The 16,552-nt window shown below is 35.0% G+C and overlaps 4 protein-coding genes across 9 annotated transcripts in view; 2 read left to right on the top strand and 2 right to left on the bottom strand.

Annotated features, from left to right (window-relative positions):
- Nucleotides 1-276: 276 nt before the first annotated feature.
- SDIR1 (RING/U-box superfamily protein) overlaps nucleotides 277-16,552 on the bottom strand; it is a 34,996-nt gene continuing 18,720 nt past the window's right edge. The window contains exons 2-10 of one of the 3 annotated variants that reach the window (XM_086236681.1): nucleotides 3,731-3,822; nucleotides 3,500-3,641; nucleotides 3,052-3,106; nucleotides 2,911-2,963; nucleotides 2,577-2,805; nucleotides 2,299-2,413; nucleotides 1,718-1,763; nucleotides 1,131-1,253; nucleotides 277-620 (exon numbers count right to left, since the gene is read on the bottom strand). In XM_086236681.1, coding sequence (XP_086092807.1) covers nucleotides 495-620; nucleotides 1,131-1,253; nucleotides 1,718-1,763; nucleotides 2,299-2,413; nucleotides 2,577-2,805; nucleotides 2,911-2,963; nucleotides 3,052-3,106; nucleotides 3,500-3,641; nucleotides 3,731-3,750 — 909 coding nt within the window. In that variant the 5' untranslated portion in view covers nucleotides 3,751-3,822 and the 3' untranslated portion in view covers nucleotides 277-494. Of the gene's footprint in view, nucleotides 621-1,130; nucleotides 1,257-1,717; nucleotides 1,764-2,298; nucleotides 2,414-2,576; nucleotides 2,806-2,910; nucleotides 2,964-3,051; nucleotides 3,107-3,499; nucleotides 3,642-3,730; nucleotides 3,823-4,291; nucleotides 4,494-16,552 lie in introns of those variants that run through there. The other 2 variants (XM_086236679.1, XM_086236682.1) reach the window with 2 other exon arrangements.
- On the top strand, nucleotides 8,138-9,926 carry LOC147289982 (heat shock cognate 70 kDa protein-like). The gene is made up of 2 exons (XM_086234941.1): nucleotides 8,138-8,348; nucleotides 8,767-9,926. Exons 1-2 carry the CDS (start codon nucleotides 8,138-8,140, stop codon nucleotides 9,924-9,926), a joined length of 1,371 nt encoding a protein of 456 aa, XP_086091067.1.
- Nucleotides 10,977-15,014, top strand: LOC147289980 (5'-3' exoribonuclease 3-like). 4 transcript variants are annotated; one of them, XM_086237612.1, is made up of 8 exons: nucleotides 10,978-11,166; nucleotides 11,452-11,515; nucleotides 12,773-12,858; nucleotides 12,932-13,008; nucleotides 13,100-13,140; nucleotides 13,246-13,320; nucleotides 13,428-13,585; nucleotides 14,569-15,014. In XM_086237612.1, exons 4-8 carry the CDS (start codon nucleotides 12,966-12,968, stop codon nucleotides 14,711-14,713), a joined length of 462 nt encoding a protein of 153 aa, XP_086093738.1. In that variant the 5' UTR covers nucleotides 10,978-11,166; nucleotides 11,452-11,515; nucleotides 12,773-12,858; nucleotides 12,932-12,965; the 3' UTR covers nucleotides 14,714-15,014. The 4 variants fall into 4 exon arrangements, with proteins under 4 accessions (XP_086093739.1, XP_086093738.1, XP_086093737.1 ...); XM_086237611.1 differs by having other exon boundaries at nucleotides 12,718-12,858; XM_086237610.1 differs by having other exon boundaries at nucleotides 12,691-12,858.
- LOC147289981 (putative inactive receptor kinase At2g26730) lies at nucleotides 11,588-12,633 on the bottom strand. Its single transcript, XM_086237609.1, has one exon. It carries the CDS (start codon nucleotides 12,520-12,522, stop codon nucleotides 11,932-11,934), a length of 591 nt encoding a protein of 196 aa, XP_086093735.1. The 5' UTR covers nucleotides 12,523-12,633; the 3' UTR covers nucleotides 11,588-11,931.

Below are 16,552 nucleotides of genomic sequence, written 5' to 3'. Positions count from 1 at the left end.
ATTGGCATCAATTTCGATTTTGAGCCAAATAAATTCAAAAGTTACTGATTTGACATCTTAAATGAAATCTGAAATTGGATTACAGTAAAAAGTATTTAGAAATTTTGAAACCCTAATTCAAATTTCAAAATAATATGAATTTGCAAATCAGCCTCGGCCAAAATGTGAATGAATCACCGAAAAGTGGCCAGCACCGTCATCTGGATATATGCTCATTTCTCTATACCCAGAAATTTTCATTGCAAATGAAGGTCAGATAAGACCAAAATCAAAGAATCGAGTAAACAAGCTTCTGTAATAAATTTTAGATCAATCAGGTAGTGCTATAAAGATGAACTTCCAAGATTCAAAAATATAAAACTTCTTGTATTGATGACACAATCTTCTGCCACTCCAATGCCTATATCAAGATAATTACACCAATGCTAGGCATTACCTTTCACTCAAAACCAAGAGCCTAATTATGCAGAGAATTACTAATTACATTGTTACAATCAAACCATGTAAGAAGGATCCATAGCACCTTGTCCGTTTTCATGCCACCCAGATCCGGCTCTGAATTTACACACTGGGCATGTTCCCTGTTGCCTCAGCCAAGGGTCAATGCAACCAGCATGGAACTGCAACAAAGAATAAAACAAAATTAATAAAATCAAGATATTAAAATACAAACATCACTCAATCACAAAAAACATACCAAGACCACCCTCTACAAAATAAATATAATGACAAATCTGTACACAACGCAAGGCTTCTATGGAAAATGACTTCATTAGATGGTACAAGAATTATGGGATTTAGCTTATTCACTGGGAACAAACTGCCTAGGTTCCTGAATCCTGGGTTTAAAAGGTCCCTGTAATCTACCCCTAAACAAAGTATAAATCCATCCTTCAGGTGCTGTGTTTTCTGTTCATATTTCGGGCAAGTACAAATGTGCATGTGCATATGTATTGGGTCAGTGGAACTGTATGCATTTTGTAGTTGCTATCAATCATGTATAGTCAGCATCAGAATAATTTCTTCTTTGCAAACATTTTAGTCAAGTAAGAACTCCCTAAAGATCCCACAACAAAAAAGTAGAGGAAAAACTGGCTAAGAATGTTAAGTCACTGAAAAAGAAACCAAACCTGATGCAAGCATGGAAGGCTGCGGATGAGCTCTCCCACGCTAACTTGCTCCAAACAAACACTACAAGTCAGTTCATCTTCCATGGCTTTTGTGCTCCCAACTGTGTTGGCAATTTCTTGCTTCTTCTGCCAAAAAAAACAGAAAAGATTTAATGGTACATACATAAAAGCAATGATATCGTATATGAGATTGCATAGTTAGCATGCAACTTTTTCTGGTCTGTACACTGCATCAACTGGTTCAGCGACATCATAATATCTGACAACATGCTAACTTGAATACTACTAAATTTAACAATACTCATTACTCATTAGTTTCCATCTAGTTGTATGAAGATAATATGCTGAAATATTATTAAAGTTCTACATATAGCACTAGCACTAATATCAAACTTCTCAGCATTCTCAGCATACTTTTTTTTTCTTTTCTTTTTTTTCTGTTCTTTTTTTTTCTGAGACAACTTCTCGGTACACATATTTATGCTATCAAGCCCATTAGTTAGACATACATAATGAAATTCGGGAATCATTCTTACATTTGAAGGTTGACAGAAGGAGCAAAAAATAAAAAAAGGACAAAGGGATACCTCAGCAGGTGCTGAAGATGAAGCTTGTTGCAACGATGAAGCACCACTGCATACATAAATAAAGCCATATAAAATAAATGTATTCCAAACCCCAAGGCCAAACAACTATGATTCAAATCATCTATCATTTGCCTCAAAATAGTGTTCTCATAAAGCACAAGCATGTAAACACCAGACCAAAATATCTTAACTCTTCTGGTCTAATCCACTTCTTATTTAGTTGTGAGTGCTTCTTTTCAGCCACTCAGACTTTGTGGAACTAAATTAATCTATGTATTAGAAGCATAAAAAATTAGGCCACTGTTAAGCACAATGCAAAGTTGATGTGACCCTTAATTTACATGAGCTTGGACTGCTAATGCAGTAGCACAAGCCACATGTATATATGTTCACACAGACGCATGCACAAATAAGCAGACAAAAGGAGCATTAATCTTGTAAGTAACTTATTGATATAGTGCAGAGTTTACTGGCTTTGGAAAGGATAGAACACTAAAGGAGCAGCATTCGAACATTCTATATATCACCAGCATAAACAATATTGCAACAGCCAAGCTAGGAAATAAATTTGGAGAACTTACGTTTGAGGACCCACAACCTTGTATTTATGGACAGGAAGAGCATTTATCTCTTCCTCACTCATAGAAGAAGCTGTTGGAACATTATCGGAATCCAGAGCTCGCAGAGTGTCATAATCTGGTATACAACAACAGAATCTTTCGACATAAATTAGCGGTCTAAGAAAATATTAACAGAATTGTATATATATAAGGCTATGGTTTGGTTATTGAAAGTTATAATGGTCATGTCTTGGATTTCAAGATACAAAACTAATTTTAGACGGATAAAACTATCAAACCTAGGTCATCAAATTCCCGGTCAAGAAGTGCAAGCTGAAGTCTTAGCCCTTGAAGGCGCCCTCTTGTTGCTAGTGCTATGGATGGAGGCATATGCAACCGCAATTCAGTATGACCAAGAAGGCCACTGGCAGCCGCTGCATGTGCCTGTGCTTGAGCTTGAAGTTGTTGACAGGTTGCGTACATCCTTAACGTTGTAGCCATCAAAAAGACACCAAGAACTAGCCATAGCTACATACATAAGTTTGAAAGAAGGAGTGTTATGTAGGAACCCAAAATAAAGGAGGTGTTGACCAGTAAAACTAAACAAATTCCACACTTGGATAAGAACAATACCAGAAAATTAGGTGACATTTGGTGCGAGTTCAGTATCATGAATAACAAAAGAACTGACAAAAAGACAACAATATAAACAGAAATTAGTATCAATTAAAAAAATCACCAGACTAAAAAGAAAAATGGTAAAATTCTAAGTACCTGTGACAAGAAAAGCAAGTGAGTTGGAATTGACAGAACGTGCTGTATGAACACGCTGAAATAAAACAGAACCAATATCAATACGAATTAAAAGATAATACTGTATTACCCCTTTTTTCCCTGAGGTAATTTGCGCACCCACCCGTCAAGGATTGAACCCCTGAACTCATCCTCCACCCTTGCTCTTAAGGGGAGGATGAACAATTAAGCCCAAAGGGCAATGGAAACTGATGACAATAGCTGAGATTACATACACACCTGCCATGAATTGAACCATGGAACTCACCCACCACCCTTGTTTTTAGGGAGGGAGGGGGAGGTGCGGTTAGGCCCAAAGGCAATGAAAACTGATAACAATAGCTGAGAGTAGACATATATACAATCAACAGACAGCACAGGCTTTAAGTAGAAAACCACACACAAAATATCTGAACTACAAGAAATGTACCATTGCACGCCGTTCTGGTATGAATTCCGGGAATCCACTTTCTATATCTGCTCTTGTCCCCCGGAAAACAAAACTCATGTCTGTAGAGTTTAGAAGAGCTCTGCTGAAAAGTATGAAGTTGTTGATTTTCCAGTTCACTGAACTGAAAACGCCAAATATATATTTTCAGTAATTTTGATAATTCATAAACTAAAAGATGCTAATATAATAGAAACTATGGTAAAACCTAACCCAAGAGCCCCAAGTGACATGCAATAGGAAAACCCAAGAGGCAGAAACTTAGACAGTGTTTTAGCAAATGACTGCAAATGGCCAACGTGTTTCTGAAAAGAAAACAAATTACCCGTAAAAACTTCCAGCTAAACAAACATGCACCTACAAATGATGACACATTTGAAAACACAAACAAAACTTAAGAAAAAAAGAAACTTTAGTTTCCATTGAAGCACTCATTTTGATGTAAATTCCATAAGACTTTTCAGTTGTGAAGTGTACAATGCAAACAAAACTAATCTAAGTTGATCCCATTTCAACCACGAAAGAAAAACATAAATCCAATTTATTTAAATTCCCGGATACAGATCACAGATCAAAGAAAACCCTAATCCCCAAATCACATTCCCTTAAAAACCCAATGAACCAAAAGAAAAATGCAGTAGTTCAGGTAGCAATACTGTGAAACACAAAGAATAACAGAGGAAGATTATAATCCTCAATTGCCAATGATTAAAAGAATCAAAGCAATCATAGTTTAAACCAGGAACCGAGAAATGGGAGAAGATAGAGAATTACTGATCACACGAGATGGTTCAGATCACAAGAGACGGCGGCGTTTTGGTGAAATGCAATGCAAGGTTTGTTCTTCGGTAGAAGAGAGAGCGAGTTGGAGTGTGCAGAGAGATCCGATTCGACTCGGAACGCGTTTTGCCGCGGAAGCTTAAAGCTTTACCTTTGCCTTACCGGAACAGTTTGGTAATGGTTCATCTACGTTACATAATACATTTCCTAAGATTAGTAAAAATTGTAAAATTGCTGTTTCTTTTACGACACCGTTTTTCCTGGTCGTCTTTAACGGCTTGTTTGACTGCGCATCGACTCTTTTTGAGTTTCGAGTTTCAACATCCCTCCCCCAAAACGCACCGTTTTTCCTTTCTCGCAATATTCCAGGTTAGATTATCATAAACATCGCAGATGGATTATGAATAAAACCAGAGTCCAAATCTTCTTCCAATAATAGGGGCCAATGGTATATGTAGTCCACATTCCAAAATAAACTTTTCACAATCCTCTACACAAATAATATTTAAGGAAACTTAAAGTCAAGTTCATTTTATAAGTATTTCTTAGACTAAAACAGAATTTATGATTTTTAATTAAATCTTTTTATTTTTCTTCTTTGACGGCTTTATGTTAGGTTTTAACTCTAAAATTTTGGGCTCCGCCCTAAATCTCGAATTAAAACCTAACATGCAGCCTTTATAAAGCCCACTCTACACCCTATGAGGGAAAATATCTTTCAAATAGATGGAAATATCCTTCAAATCGAAAAAAAAACTTTGTTATGAATTAAAAAAATTTTCTTATAAATTAAAAGGACTTTCTTATAAATTAAAAAAAAAATTTTATAAATTATTATGAATTTAAAACACCACTGATTCCATTCTAAAAGATTTGAGTCTAATTATCTCTAATATTTATTTATTTTCTTCCATTCAACATTCAATTAAATTAATAATATATTTAACTTGGTATACCAAGTAATTTAGTGATGTTTCACTTTATGATATTAGAGAGCTTTTTTTCGAACTCCTTTCCATAGTTTAAAAAAGAACATAGAGAAATGTTCAAACATAGAGTGATATAATTCACAACAATATATAAGATAACTCAATTGAAGACACTGAGCCTAGGAAAAATTGAAATTAGAATTGACTTATGATCCTACAAAGTACAATAGATATATTAAACATATCTTTTACATCAGGCCCCTTTAGACATGAGATTTCACATTTAGGTTTATTTGTGAGATCAGTTATGGGGCTGACTCTATATAGTATTTCAACGATCCGATTATCTATTTTTTAACTATATATTTAAATATTATTCTTGCAAAAAATTAAATAAATCGTAAACCATTAAGCTATCAAATTTTGATCAAATAAATAGACGAACAAAATATTTTCGATAAACATTTGAAATGATGATCATTTAATCAACAGTCAAATGATTTCCAATTAACACAATTTTTTGCAAACATGTACGATCCTTCAATGGAAATAAAAAAAATAAACAATTCCGATTATCAAAATATAATGTGAAGTGGGCTCCATAAAAGATCTCACATATAAGCGTAAATGTGAGATATCCCACACACCTGAAGCTCTCTGTCTTTTACATGTCATATACTTGTGAATAATTCTAACTATTTTAGGAAACGTTGTTTCCTACAATACAAAATGGATATATATTGTACTATTTCTATAACCAAAAATACATCTTGAGGGTTCACCAAAAAGAAATTATATCTTATAGCCCTGATATCCTATTAAATAACTTACAAATTACAGTTTCTGGATTGAGAGAAAGGTATTATACAAACAACATATGAGAGATGACCAGCTCTTTCGTAATTATGATCAGAAATAATCGCAATAAAAAACAAAATCATGATGCTATTTAATTTAAGGAATTACCCCAATAACTCTAAGGACTACTAGTTTCACTTTTTGAAATGACAATAAAAAACAAAAATTCTGGTAGGAATGTAGGATCAATCCAAATGGTGTAATTACTTTGAGACGGGTCAATGTTTTTGTCAATTAAACGGGCCACTTTGAATTTTGGTTTCGAATGTAACAAATGGAATCGGTGTACTTTTGGTTAATTAAATTAGTGGTTGGGCCTTCTTGGCCAAAAAAAAATTAGTGTTTGGGCCCTAAGTTAAAAGGACCCAAAATTTAATCTAAAAATGGAAACTACGAGTGACTAGGGTTGAAAGCTCTAAAAAAAATGTTAAAGCGAGGGGGAGCAACCACACCTAATTCTTAAAGCGTTCTGGTTTACTCGATCTGCTGCTTTTGATCGTTTTTCTTCTTCTTCATATTAAAGGTAAGACCTTTTTTTTATTTCTTTCTATTGAGGATGGACCTTACACTTCGAGTAATTTTATTATGCCATTCCACTCTTTAGCATGTCTTTTTACATACTTTATCATTATTTTTCGTGTCACTGTAAGGGATTATATGCAACAGTTTTGAAACCTCAGGAGGTGTTGTATAATTTTTAAAACCCTAGTAAGTATATATGAAAAAACGATAAACTTCAGGAGTATAAGTGTAATTAACTGTCGTAAAAAGTTATTTTAGTCTAATTTTTCTTTTGGGCTTCGGCCCTTTGTACCAAAAGAAATAAACCCAAATTTTAATATAAAAGATGGGACGTATGAGTGACTAGGGTTGAAAAAGCTTTAAATTAACAAGTGGCAAAGCCTTTTCTCTGTGCTCCTTTCAGCGCGCCAACAACCACCCTAATTCTTAAAGCGTTCTGTTTACTCTGCTTTTGATCATTTTTCTTTTCTTCATATTAAAGGTAAAACCTTTTTTATTTCGTTCTTATATAGTTATATATATTTGATAGTTTTGTTTGACAACTTTTTCTTTTAAAATGGTTAAAGTTAAGACCTTTGAATCTCCTTCTCTTACTAATTGATCCTTAATTAATTATTTCAGTCCCTCATAATAATAATAATAATAATATTTCATTAATTTTTAAATGTGCATCAACCACTACATACACTAGATCGAGATGAATATATCGCTAATGTATCTGTTGTATATATAGGTTGCTATGTTCATGGGTATAACTAAAACCTGAAACAAATCGATAAACACTTGGTCTCATACTTTGTTATTACTTTCAGTTTAACTCATGGGACGTACGTGTATTTCAAACCATGTATGAAGATCAATAGATTATTGAATTTAATTGGCTAGCTTTCCTGGATTGTTTCATTCTTTTTTGTTTGGAAGAGAGGATTGCTCCATTGTTATTATTTGGTTTCGTGATGAATAATTCCATTTTAATTCATCTAAAACAAAGGGTACGTAGTATTACATTTTTCTGTGTTATACTTCTATTTCCCTTTTTTTTTGCCATGCTATTTTCATTTGATTATTAGCCATAACAGCTTATGAATTTGCTCGGACTGCTTTCCTATTCCCACTTCAAAATTCACTCAGAGACACTCACTCAAGTAAAAACAAAAAATTGATGCTCTCTTAAAATCTCAAACAAATTCATACCTACACATGCATTGCTATTATTTAGTTTTATGTTGTATATTCCAATTCCATATTAATTCATCTATAAAAAAAAGAGTATTCCAGTTTGAAAAACGTACAATTAAAATCTGAAAGACTTGTATAATAATTCCACGAGTGCTTTCTTTCTTCTATTTCATTTTTATTTTCGTGCTATTGTCGCTTGATTATTACCTGTTTATTGCATTTTGGCCTATTAAGTTAAGTAGTAAAACTAGTTTCAAATACAGAAACCCCTACGACCTTTAAATTCTCAGCCAAGCATTATTTGACATTCGCTTCGATCATTTTTCTTGGTGTTCCAGTTTTTGAGTTGAGAATGGGAGGAAAAGAAGGCCATGCAATCGGGATTGATCTGGGGACAACGTATTCATGTGCGGCAGTGTGGCGATTCGACCATGTGGAAATCATAGTGAACGATCAGGGGAACCGAACAACTCCATCTTATGTTGCTTTCACTGATACTCAACAGTTCATAGGTGATGCAGCGTTTAACCAGATTTTGAGAAACCCCACAAACTCAATCTTTGGTAAGGTTAATAATCTATTTTCTGTCTGTTTATCCCACTATTTCTTTCATTCATTTGCTGTATATATGCATATATACAATTATATATATATATATATATGAATGTACCGTAGGAATTGTACTTTCTAGAGAGTAACTCGTTACGTAATTTTGTGCTGATTGATAAGATATGTTAGCTAGGTGAACAATTGGAAGAAGTTTTCATATAGACATAACTATCGTTTAGAATATATAATTGTAACAAAATAAACGATAGTTAATATAGATGCAACTTTTACTCATTTTGTTGTTTCTATGACTATATTAATTCATACGACCTACTTGAAACTGTTGGTGCATGTTACTCCATTGTTTCCAAATTAAGTTCCTCTCATGTTTCTTCATGGAATTGAGTTTCTAAATTTGGCATCAATTTATAGATGCAAAGCGGTTAATTGGTAGAAGATTTAGTGACACCTCTGCTGATTTCAATGATTCACAGCGTCAGGCTACAAAAATTGCTGGTGAGACGGCTGGCCTAAAGGTAATGCGTATCGTCAATGAACCAACTGCTGCAGCCATCGCTTATGGGATTGACGACAAGGGTGGTTGGTATAGGAAGAGAAATGTGATGATATTTGATTTGGGTGGTGGGACTTTAGATGTGTCACTGCTTACCATGTGTTGTGGTGCCTTTGAAGTGCAAGCCACGGCTGGAGACACTCACCTTGGTGGTGAAGACTTGGATAACAGAATGGTGAATTACTGTGTTGAACAATTTAAGAGAAAGCATAATTTGGACGTTAGTGGAAACTCCAGAGCTCTTAGAAGGTTAAGAAGTGAGTGTGAGAAGGCAAAGAGGAGACTATCATATGCACCTGAGACCGATATTGAACTTGACGGTTTGCATCAAGGAACTGATTTCTATGCAACTATTACCCGTGCCAAATTTGAACAACTGAACATGGATTTGTTTAACAAGTGTATGGAGCCTGTGGAGAAGTGTTTGAGGGAAGCGAACATGGACATAAGCAGTGTGGATGATGTGGTTCTTTCGGGTGGGTCTTCTAGAATTCCCAAAGTGCAGCAGCTGCTACGGATTGTGTTCAAGGGGAAGGAGCTGTGCAAGGGCATTAATCCGGATGAGGCGGTGGCATATGGTGCTGCTGTTCAAGCTGCAGTCTTGAGTGGGAATGGAAATGGGAAGGTTCAAAATTTCACTCTCTTGGATGTCACCCCTCTATCACTTGGGCTGCTGACTGGCAAAGAATATGAGATGACTGTTGTTATTCCAAGAAACTCTAGAATTCCCGTGACCAAGAAACTGCGTTTTACTAATGCTGTGGCCAACCAATGTATCTTCGCCTTTTACATATTTGAGGGTGAGAGTGAAATAGCCACAAATAATAACTATTTGGGTACAGTTGTGTTGGAGGACATTCCTCCAGCTCCCAAGGGTGTTCATCAATGCAGTGTTTGCTTTGATATTGACGCCAATGGTATCTTGAGGGTCTCCGCTGAGGACTTGTCCACCGGCCAAAAGAAAGGAATTACATTCAACAGTGACACAACTTTTGAGGGAAATAAGAAGAGGAGGTAAAAGTTGATAATTTATGGTATATTCTACGGTTTTAATTAGCATAATTATTCTTTTTTATTTTTTTTTATTAAGCCAGCTGAGTGAAAAGTTGAAAACCTCTATTATCTGCTGGTTGTGTTGCTTCAGGATGGATTAACAATCTTGGGGACTGGCAATTGGTCAAAAAAAAAAAAAAACAATCTTGGGGACTGGGGAGTGAAGCTGCCAACGGGCATTCCTTTGCTGGCTAGCTTGATCGTGTTCGTCACATGCTTGGTTTTTTTTTTTTTTTTTTGCTTAATTATTTGTCTGGTTGATTGCCATAGTTATGAAAGCAATGAGAAATCTAGGGGTGTGCAAAAATACCGAAAGACTGAGTTTTGAACCGAATTAAAATCGACCGGATCGGTTTGGTCTGGTACTTTTTTATTTTATTTTTGTTTTCGGATGTCAAACCAAACCAATCCAAACTTTGTGGTTTGGTTTTGGTTTTTAATATGGAAATTTTCAGTTTTAACCGAACCGAACCACCGCTGATAATATATATTAAGTTTTATATATTAATTGTTTTATATTTGATTTTAATACCTATTAATTATAGAGTAAACCAAATTCCCACCACTACAATTATATAAATAGACAACAGTCAATAGACAACGGTTCGTATTTTGTCCGTTATCTTAATTTAACACACAACGGATTTTAAAAAACCGTTATATGAAAGTATCATATCCAATGCTATTTGGTTAGATAGATTTTTCTAATTATTAAAAACAATAGTTTTAGGAAAAACCGTTGTGTAGGATAAGTTATACAAAAATTAAAAATTTGCGGGTCTTTGTATTTAACAAGCGCACGCTAGCTTTAATGAAAAATTGGTGGCGCCTTAAATATATTCTTTTGGGTCAAACCCTCTAACTTAACCCACTCATCAGACACAACACTACTCATCCCCCGTTCGAGAAGCACTGGGACTGAAGAAGCACTCAGCCGCCCCATCGAACACTCCATCTCCATCCTCAATCTTCACCCCAACCTCATTCGTACACTCATCGCTCAATCTTCACTCATCACTGGGACTTTAGAAGCACTGGTCGCTCAATCTTCAACACTTCTGCCATCATTGTTCCGCCATCGCTCAATTCCTAATCGCCCATCTTTGTTCGCCTAGCTCATTCCTTATCCCCCATTTCTGTGCCCTAATTTCAACACTAATCGACTAAAGAAGCACTCACGTTCATCATCTTCGCCTATCACTCAGGTAAATTTGGTTTAGGGTATGAAATTTATTAAATAAAATCAGATATATATCAATATGGGTATGAAAAATCAGATTTCCATTGGGTCTTTTCCTCTTTAAATAAAAGCCCCAAATTTGGGTTAGGGCATGCATTTCTGTTTTGTGGTTAGAAAAGCCCCAAATATTGGGGTTTTTTTTCTGTTCGATTTTGTGCTTTGTTTAGAACTTGATAACATGTCTAATTAATTGACTTTCAGGTGCTTTCTCCCTCACGTACTTTACTCTTTTGTTTTTCCTATGTGCTAGAGCTCTCACATGAAGTTCTCGGTTATTTCCTCTGTGCTAGGGATGCAGAAGAAGTAGCATAAAGGTAAGAAAATTTCAGTTTCTTTTTTTTTTTTTAAATTTTAATGTGAAGACTTTATTGACATATCTAGTTATATTCCATTCTGCAATTTCTATCTTTAGATTGCTGCATGCATATTACTTGATAAGCAGTATTTGTAGATTTCATCATTTTTGCCACATGAAGAAATGGGTAAAATATCAGAACAAGAGAAGACAGGTTGAATAAACTCTATTAAGACATGAGAAAGGGGTTGCATTGATTATGCTTTCTTATTGGTTGAAAATACAAATACGTTCCTAAAAGGCTAAAGTGATATGCTATATGATATGGTCTTACTACATTGAAATATAGTTATGGGACAAAGGTGCTTATTTACTTTGCATGTCCTCTATTGCTAATCCAACTTTGAGTAGGAAAAGTAGTTTCCATGTTTTGGTTCATACTTCATAGATTGTGGATCTCTCTTCTTCATCTTTTATGGTGTTGATCATGAAAGCAACTTGGTTCATGCTCGGCCTAGCCTCTGCAGAACGGTTGACACACTTTATAGCCACCTGCAGCAAGTTCACCATCGTCTCCTCACTTGCACATTCTGAAAATAGGGACTTGTCAAACACTTCTGCAGTCCACTCCTCTTGAACCACTGAGTGAACCCAAACTGTCAAATCAACCCCATTTTGCTGCACAAGTTTGCCTGTAAGTAGCTCAAGAAGAATCACACCAAACCCATAAATGTCTGCTTTAAAGGTTCTGCTAGACCCACTGGCCCCAGAAACATTGCGCGGCAATAAGTTATGGTCTTGGTCATCCATCACCATAAGGCCATATTCACTTATGCATGGCTCCATATTCTTGTTCAGCAAGATGTTGGAAGATTTTAAGTTACCATGACCAATCCCTTCTTCTCTAAGTTCCTGGTGCATGAAAGCTAATGCTTCTGCAATGCTAGCTGCAACTGAAAGTCTGGTGGCCCAGTCAAATGCTTGGCCCCTATGGGTTCCTGAATCATACACAACACAAGATCGCATCAACAAACTTTGTATATTAATAGAGTAATGCTAGAGACACCAAAAGAAATCCCTAGATTTTAGATCTTTGTTAACGCGACAGTGTTTCATTTGTTTATATCTGATCATCGTCAACTATATGTACCGTGGATGAGCCTAAATAGACTTCCATTCTGCTGATATTCATAGACCAGAAGCTTTTCTTGTTTGGAACAGTAGAAGGCAACAATATAAGAATTTATTAATTGCACCCTTTGCTTCTGATCTCAAGGACCTCAGTCAGCTAAATATAAGTTTTGATTTGGGCACTCCTTTTAAACCATTCAATCAGCTGTTGGGGGTTTTTCCTGCTGCAAGGTATGCTGTTGATATTTTCTTCTATGTTGGAAATTTTTCAACTAGCAAGGTACTAATGATTATACATGTGCAGTTCCCATGCCCTTCCTGAGCAATATAGGAAGTTGATGACTGATCCCAACTCACCTATTATTGATTTTTACCCTACTGGTATACTTTCTGGCTAAGATTGGTGTTCTAGATCTTAATTCTTTTTTACTTGCTTAGTAAGATGCTATTCTGAACCTTTGTTTTGTATCAGACTTTGAAGTGGATATGAATGGGAAACGTTATGCATGGCAGGTGTGTTCTCTTTGAATCCATATTGTACATGTATTTTTTTTTCCTGGTCATTTTTTTGGGATGACTCTCTAGTGGAGTTCTTGACATCTTTTTGCTGTTCTTAAGGGTATTGCAAAACTGCCTTTTATTGATGAAGTCCGTCTTCTTGCCGAGGTTGAGAAACTCGAACATACATTGACGGTATGGAATCTTTTTTGAGTTTGCACTACCGGCATACTTCTCTAATTTCGTATTTTTATTCTCAGAATGGTTTTTATTTTAACTCCACCTTCATTTCCGGGGTGCAGGAAGAGGAGACCCGGAGAAACAGTGAGATGTTTGAGATGCTTTTTGTTACATCATCTCATCCTCTCTCTGTATGCATATATTCCCTTGATAATCGCTGCAAACAGTTGACAGACAAAGAGCAGGTTGAAGTTAAGGAACAAATTGATCCCAAGTACAGGTTTGTGCAGTAAAGTTATATTTACTATTTTCCAGTGAAGCAGTCGTTATATGGTATGTTCCATCCAAAAATGTTACTATAGTTTGCTATTTAGGAACTAGAGCTCTTAAAGTTTGACATGGGTAGTAAATGCGACTGCTATTTACTTTGCATCTTGGTGCAGCTATGTTCAACACCTGAGCTCTACTCCTAGCAGCTATCTAGTATTGACTGCTTGGTCCTCTTGATTGGGCAAAGATCATGATATTAGATAATATGGCCACTGTTACAAATAGGTGGTTTGGCAGATGCAAATTGATTTACTGATTTTACTGTTGAGAACAGGATCATGCTCTATTTAGGAACACTTGGTTTAAATATTAATATTTCTGAAATTTTCCTGATAAATCTAGTGGTCTAGCCAAAAGTTTGTTATATTTATAAGGAGATCATTTTCTCTGGCAGATGTTTTGTACCGTCTGCTACATGAACAGAAAGTTTAATTTCTGCTCTTTTTTTTTTTTTCTTATTAACTATATATTTAAGAACTGTTTGGACTATTTTCTGATTTTATTTATAAATGGGTATTCGAATCTTGAGAAAGAAGTTAATGTATTGTTGCAATTTATAATGCTTTAATTTGTTTTGTGGCTGAAAGCTTGGAAATGTAGTTGAAAGCTTGGAATAAAAGGAAAACAAATTGTGGCTGAAAGCTTAGAATAAAAGGAAAACAATTTTGATGATCACTTGTGTTAATATATTGGAGCTTGATTCTGGATATAGGCCCCTATTTTATCTTGTGGATGCTAACTATATATATATATATATGCTTGCTACTGGATGTTGAAACCTGACAGGGGCATATTCTTCTCTTGCATGCCTATGTTTTTCAATACATCTACTTAGGGGCGCGCATGTTCTTTATTTTTTTCTTTCTGCTGGACTGTTTGCATTTTTGGTTGAATTTTATTTTTAATTAGTACTCCATGTTTGCCTTGTTTCAGTGGGAACGAAGGCAAGACAACACTTATACCCAAGAAGATATCGATGAAGTCCGGACTGAATGGGCAAACTTCGTGGGCCAGTTTATGTAGACATTTCTGGTTGGATTTTTGCATGACACCTTTTTTACGTAGGCCATATGTTTAGCTAGACTAGCTTTGGGTATATATGATATATTGATTACTTTGCTAGATTAGCTTGAGATGATTGATAGGCTAGCTGCTGGATAATATTTTGATATATATATGGCAGCAATTAGGTTGATTCATTAGATTGATGCCTAGTTTTTTGGAAAGGTATATATGGAGGGTTTTTGTTTATGGCATATATGGCTGGTTTTGTGAATGAAATTGGGTTAAGGGAGCAAGGTACATATATACAATTACTACCTTTAAATATCTTATATTATTTGGTTATATTAGAAATTCCAATCCTTTATTATTGTGAATTGGTATTTTGTAAATGTATAATTTATTAGGAATGTTAATTATGAAGGGAATCAATTTGGAACAATTAATGGTTGTACCAAAACAATCTATCTCATCAATCAGATTCTGCATTGTTTGTTCATAATTGCATTGTGGTCAAAGACAATTGGGAGTTTCTAAAAACAGATGTAAACAGGCACATTATACAACAGTTTTTCGATCAAAAGCGTGGTCTGTCCCTTGACTTACAATGGTTCAATATAATAAACCATTGTCTAATTCTTAAGCATACCACACAAATCTTAAGAAGCCACTGTGCTAAGTACCTTCATACAATAGTTTCTAATCCAAAAATCGATGTACCAAATAAGTATATACAACGGTTATATGGTTAATATTTAATTTTCTTAATGCATGAATACAACGGTTTCATATAAAACACCGTAGTTTGAAAAACCTATAGACATGGCAATACACATATTATTCAATAGATTAGACAACGGTTTTTAACAATAACCCGTTGTTTTAATGGCTATTTCACCTCGTGTTTCTACCTAAAATAGTTGTAAAACCAATTCTTTACTTAACATAACCGTTGTTTAACATATATATACACATCAGTTTTTAAATATAAACCGATGTTTAAATTGGCACTCAACAACGGTATCTTCCAAATCATTGATTTTAAAGGTTGTATATACAACGGTTGTACATCTATAACCGTTGTGTAGGTGCACCAGGACAACGGATTTTATCCGTTGTCTATTGGGGGTATGAATAGACAACACTCGATTAGACGACGGTAAATTATAAACTCAGACAACGGTGAATATCCGTTGTCTGATTGCTATTTTGTAGTAGTGTCCCTACTATAGTTTATATATGTTTGTAATTTCGTTTACTCCATGTTGCTGGATGATGTATTTTTAGGGTTTAATTTAGTCTTTCATTCTTGTTGTATTGTATTTTAATAGGACTAGAGAAGGGTAAGAACTTGTCACTTGTTCATTTTGTTGGCTGTTCATTTTGTTTTTTATGTTGTGTAACTAGTTAGAATTTGTCACTTGTTTGTTTGTGTTGGAATTTATTAGAACTTGTGTTTAAATTTCTGAAAAGTGTTTAAATTGTCAAAATTGGCCTTTATATAGCCATATGAAGTGTGCAAAATGAGCCTTTAGCTAGCCAAATTAGGCTTGCAAAATGGGCCATTATCCAAAAAACTCACAAAGTTGAGTTTAATATTTTGGTCTAGTTGTTATCTGATTTCTGGATAACCAAACTAACCGAACCAATATTCACGGTTAACCAAACCAATCGAATTGGGTTAGGCTTGGTTTGATTTTGGTTCTCGAATTGGCCATTTCGAAAATGTTAATTTGGTTACGATTATTTCTTTGTGGTTTAGTTTTTCGAACCATGCACACCCCTAGAAAAATCAATGCAGGTGACATGTTGGATAAAAGGTCTGACATACGTGGGCAATTGATCTGTGTTTTGTTAAAAAGTTAGATAGAAACTTGAAATGGAATGGGAATGTCTCTTAGATGTAGCTAGCTTC

Source organism: Dryas octopetala, chromosome 3, assembly GCF_963921425.1.
Source record: "Dryas octopetala chromosome 3, drDryOcto1.1, whole genome shotgun sequence".
Classification (NCBI taxonomy): Eukaryota; Viridiplantae; Streptophyta; class Magnoliopsida; order Rosales; family Rosaceae; genus Dryas; species Dryas octopetala.
This window is presented reverse-complemented; position numbering and strand designations above follow the sequence as displayed.

Bases quoted from the DNA above. Each gene is read 5' to 3' on its own strand.
- LOC147289982 (XM_086234941.1), top strand. From the start codon at position 8,138: ATGGGAGGAAAAGAAGGCCATGCAATCGGGATTGATCTGGGGACAACG. The intron at 8,349-8,766 runs GTAAGGTTAATA...ATCAATTTATAG, and splicing joins CCCCACAAACTCAATCTTTG to ATGCAAAGCGGTTAATTGGT.
- LOC147289981 (XM_086237609.1), bottom strand. From the start codon at position 12,522: ATGCGATCTTGTGTTGTGTATGATTCAGGAACCCATAGGGGCCAAGCA.
- LOC147289980 (XM_086237613.1), top strand. From the start codon at position 12,966: ATGACTGATCCCAACTCACCTATTATTGATTTTTACCCTACTG. The intron at 13,141-13,245 runs GTGTGTTCTCTT...GCTGTTCTTAAG, and splicing joins GGAAACGTTATGCATGGCAG to GGTATTGCAAAACTGCCTTT. The intron at 13,586-14,568 runs GTTTGTGCAGTA...GCCTTGTTTCAG, and splicing joins CAAATTGATCCCAAGTACAG to TGGGAACGAAGGCAAGACAA.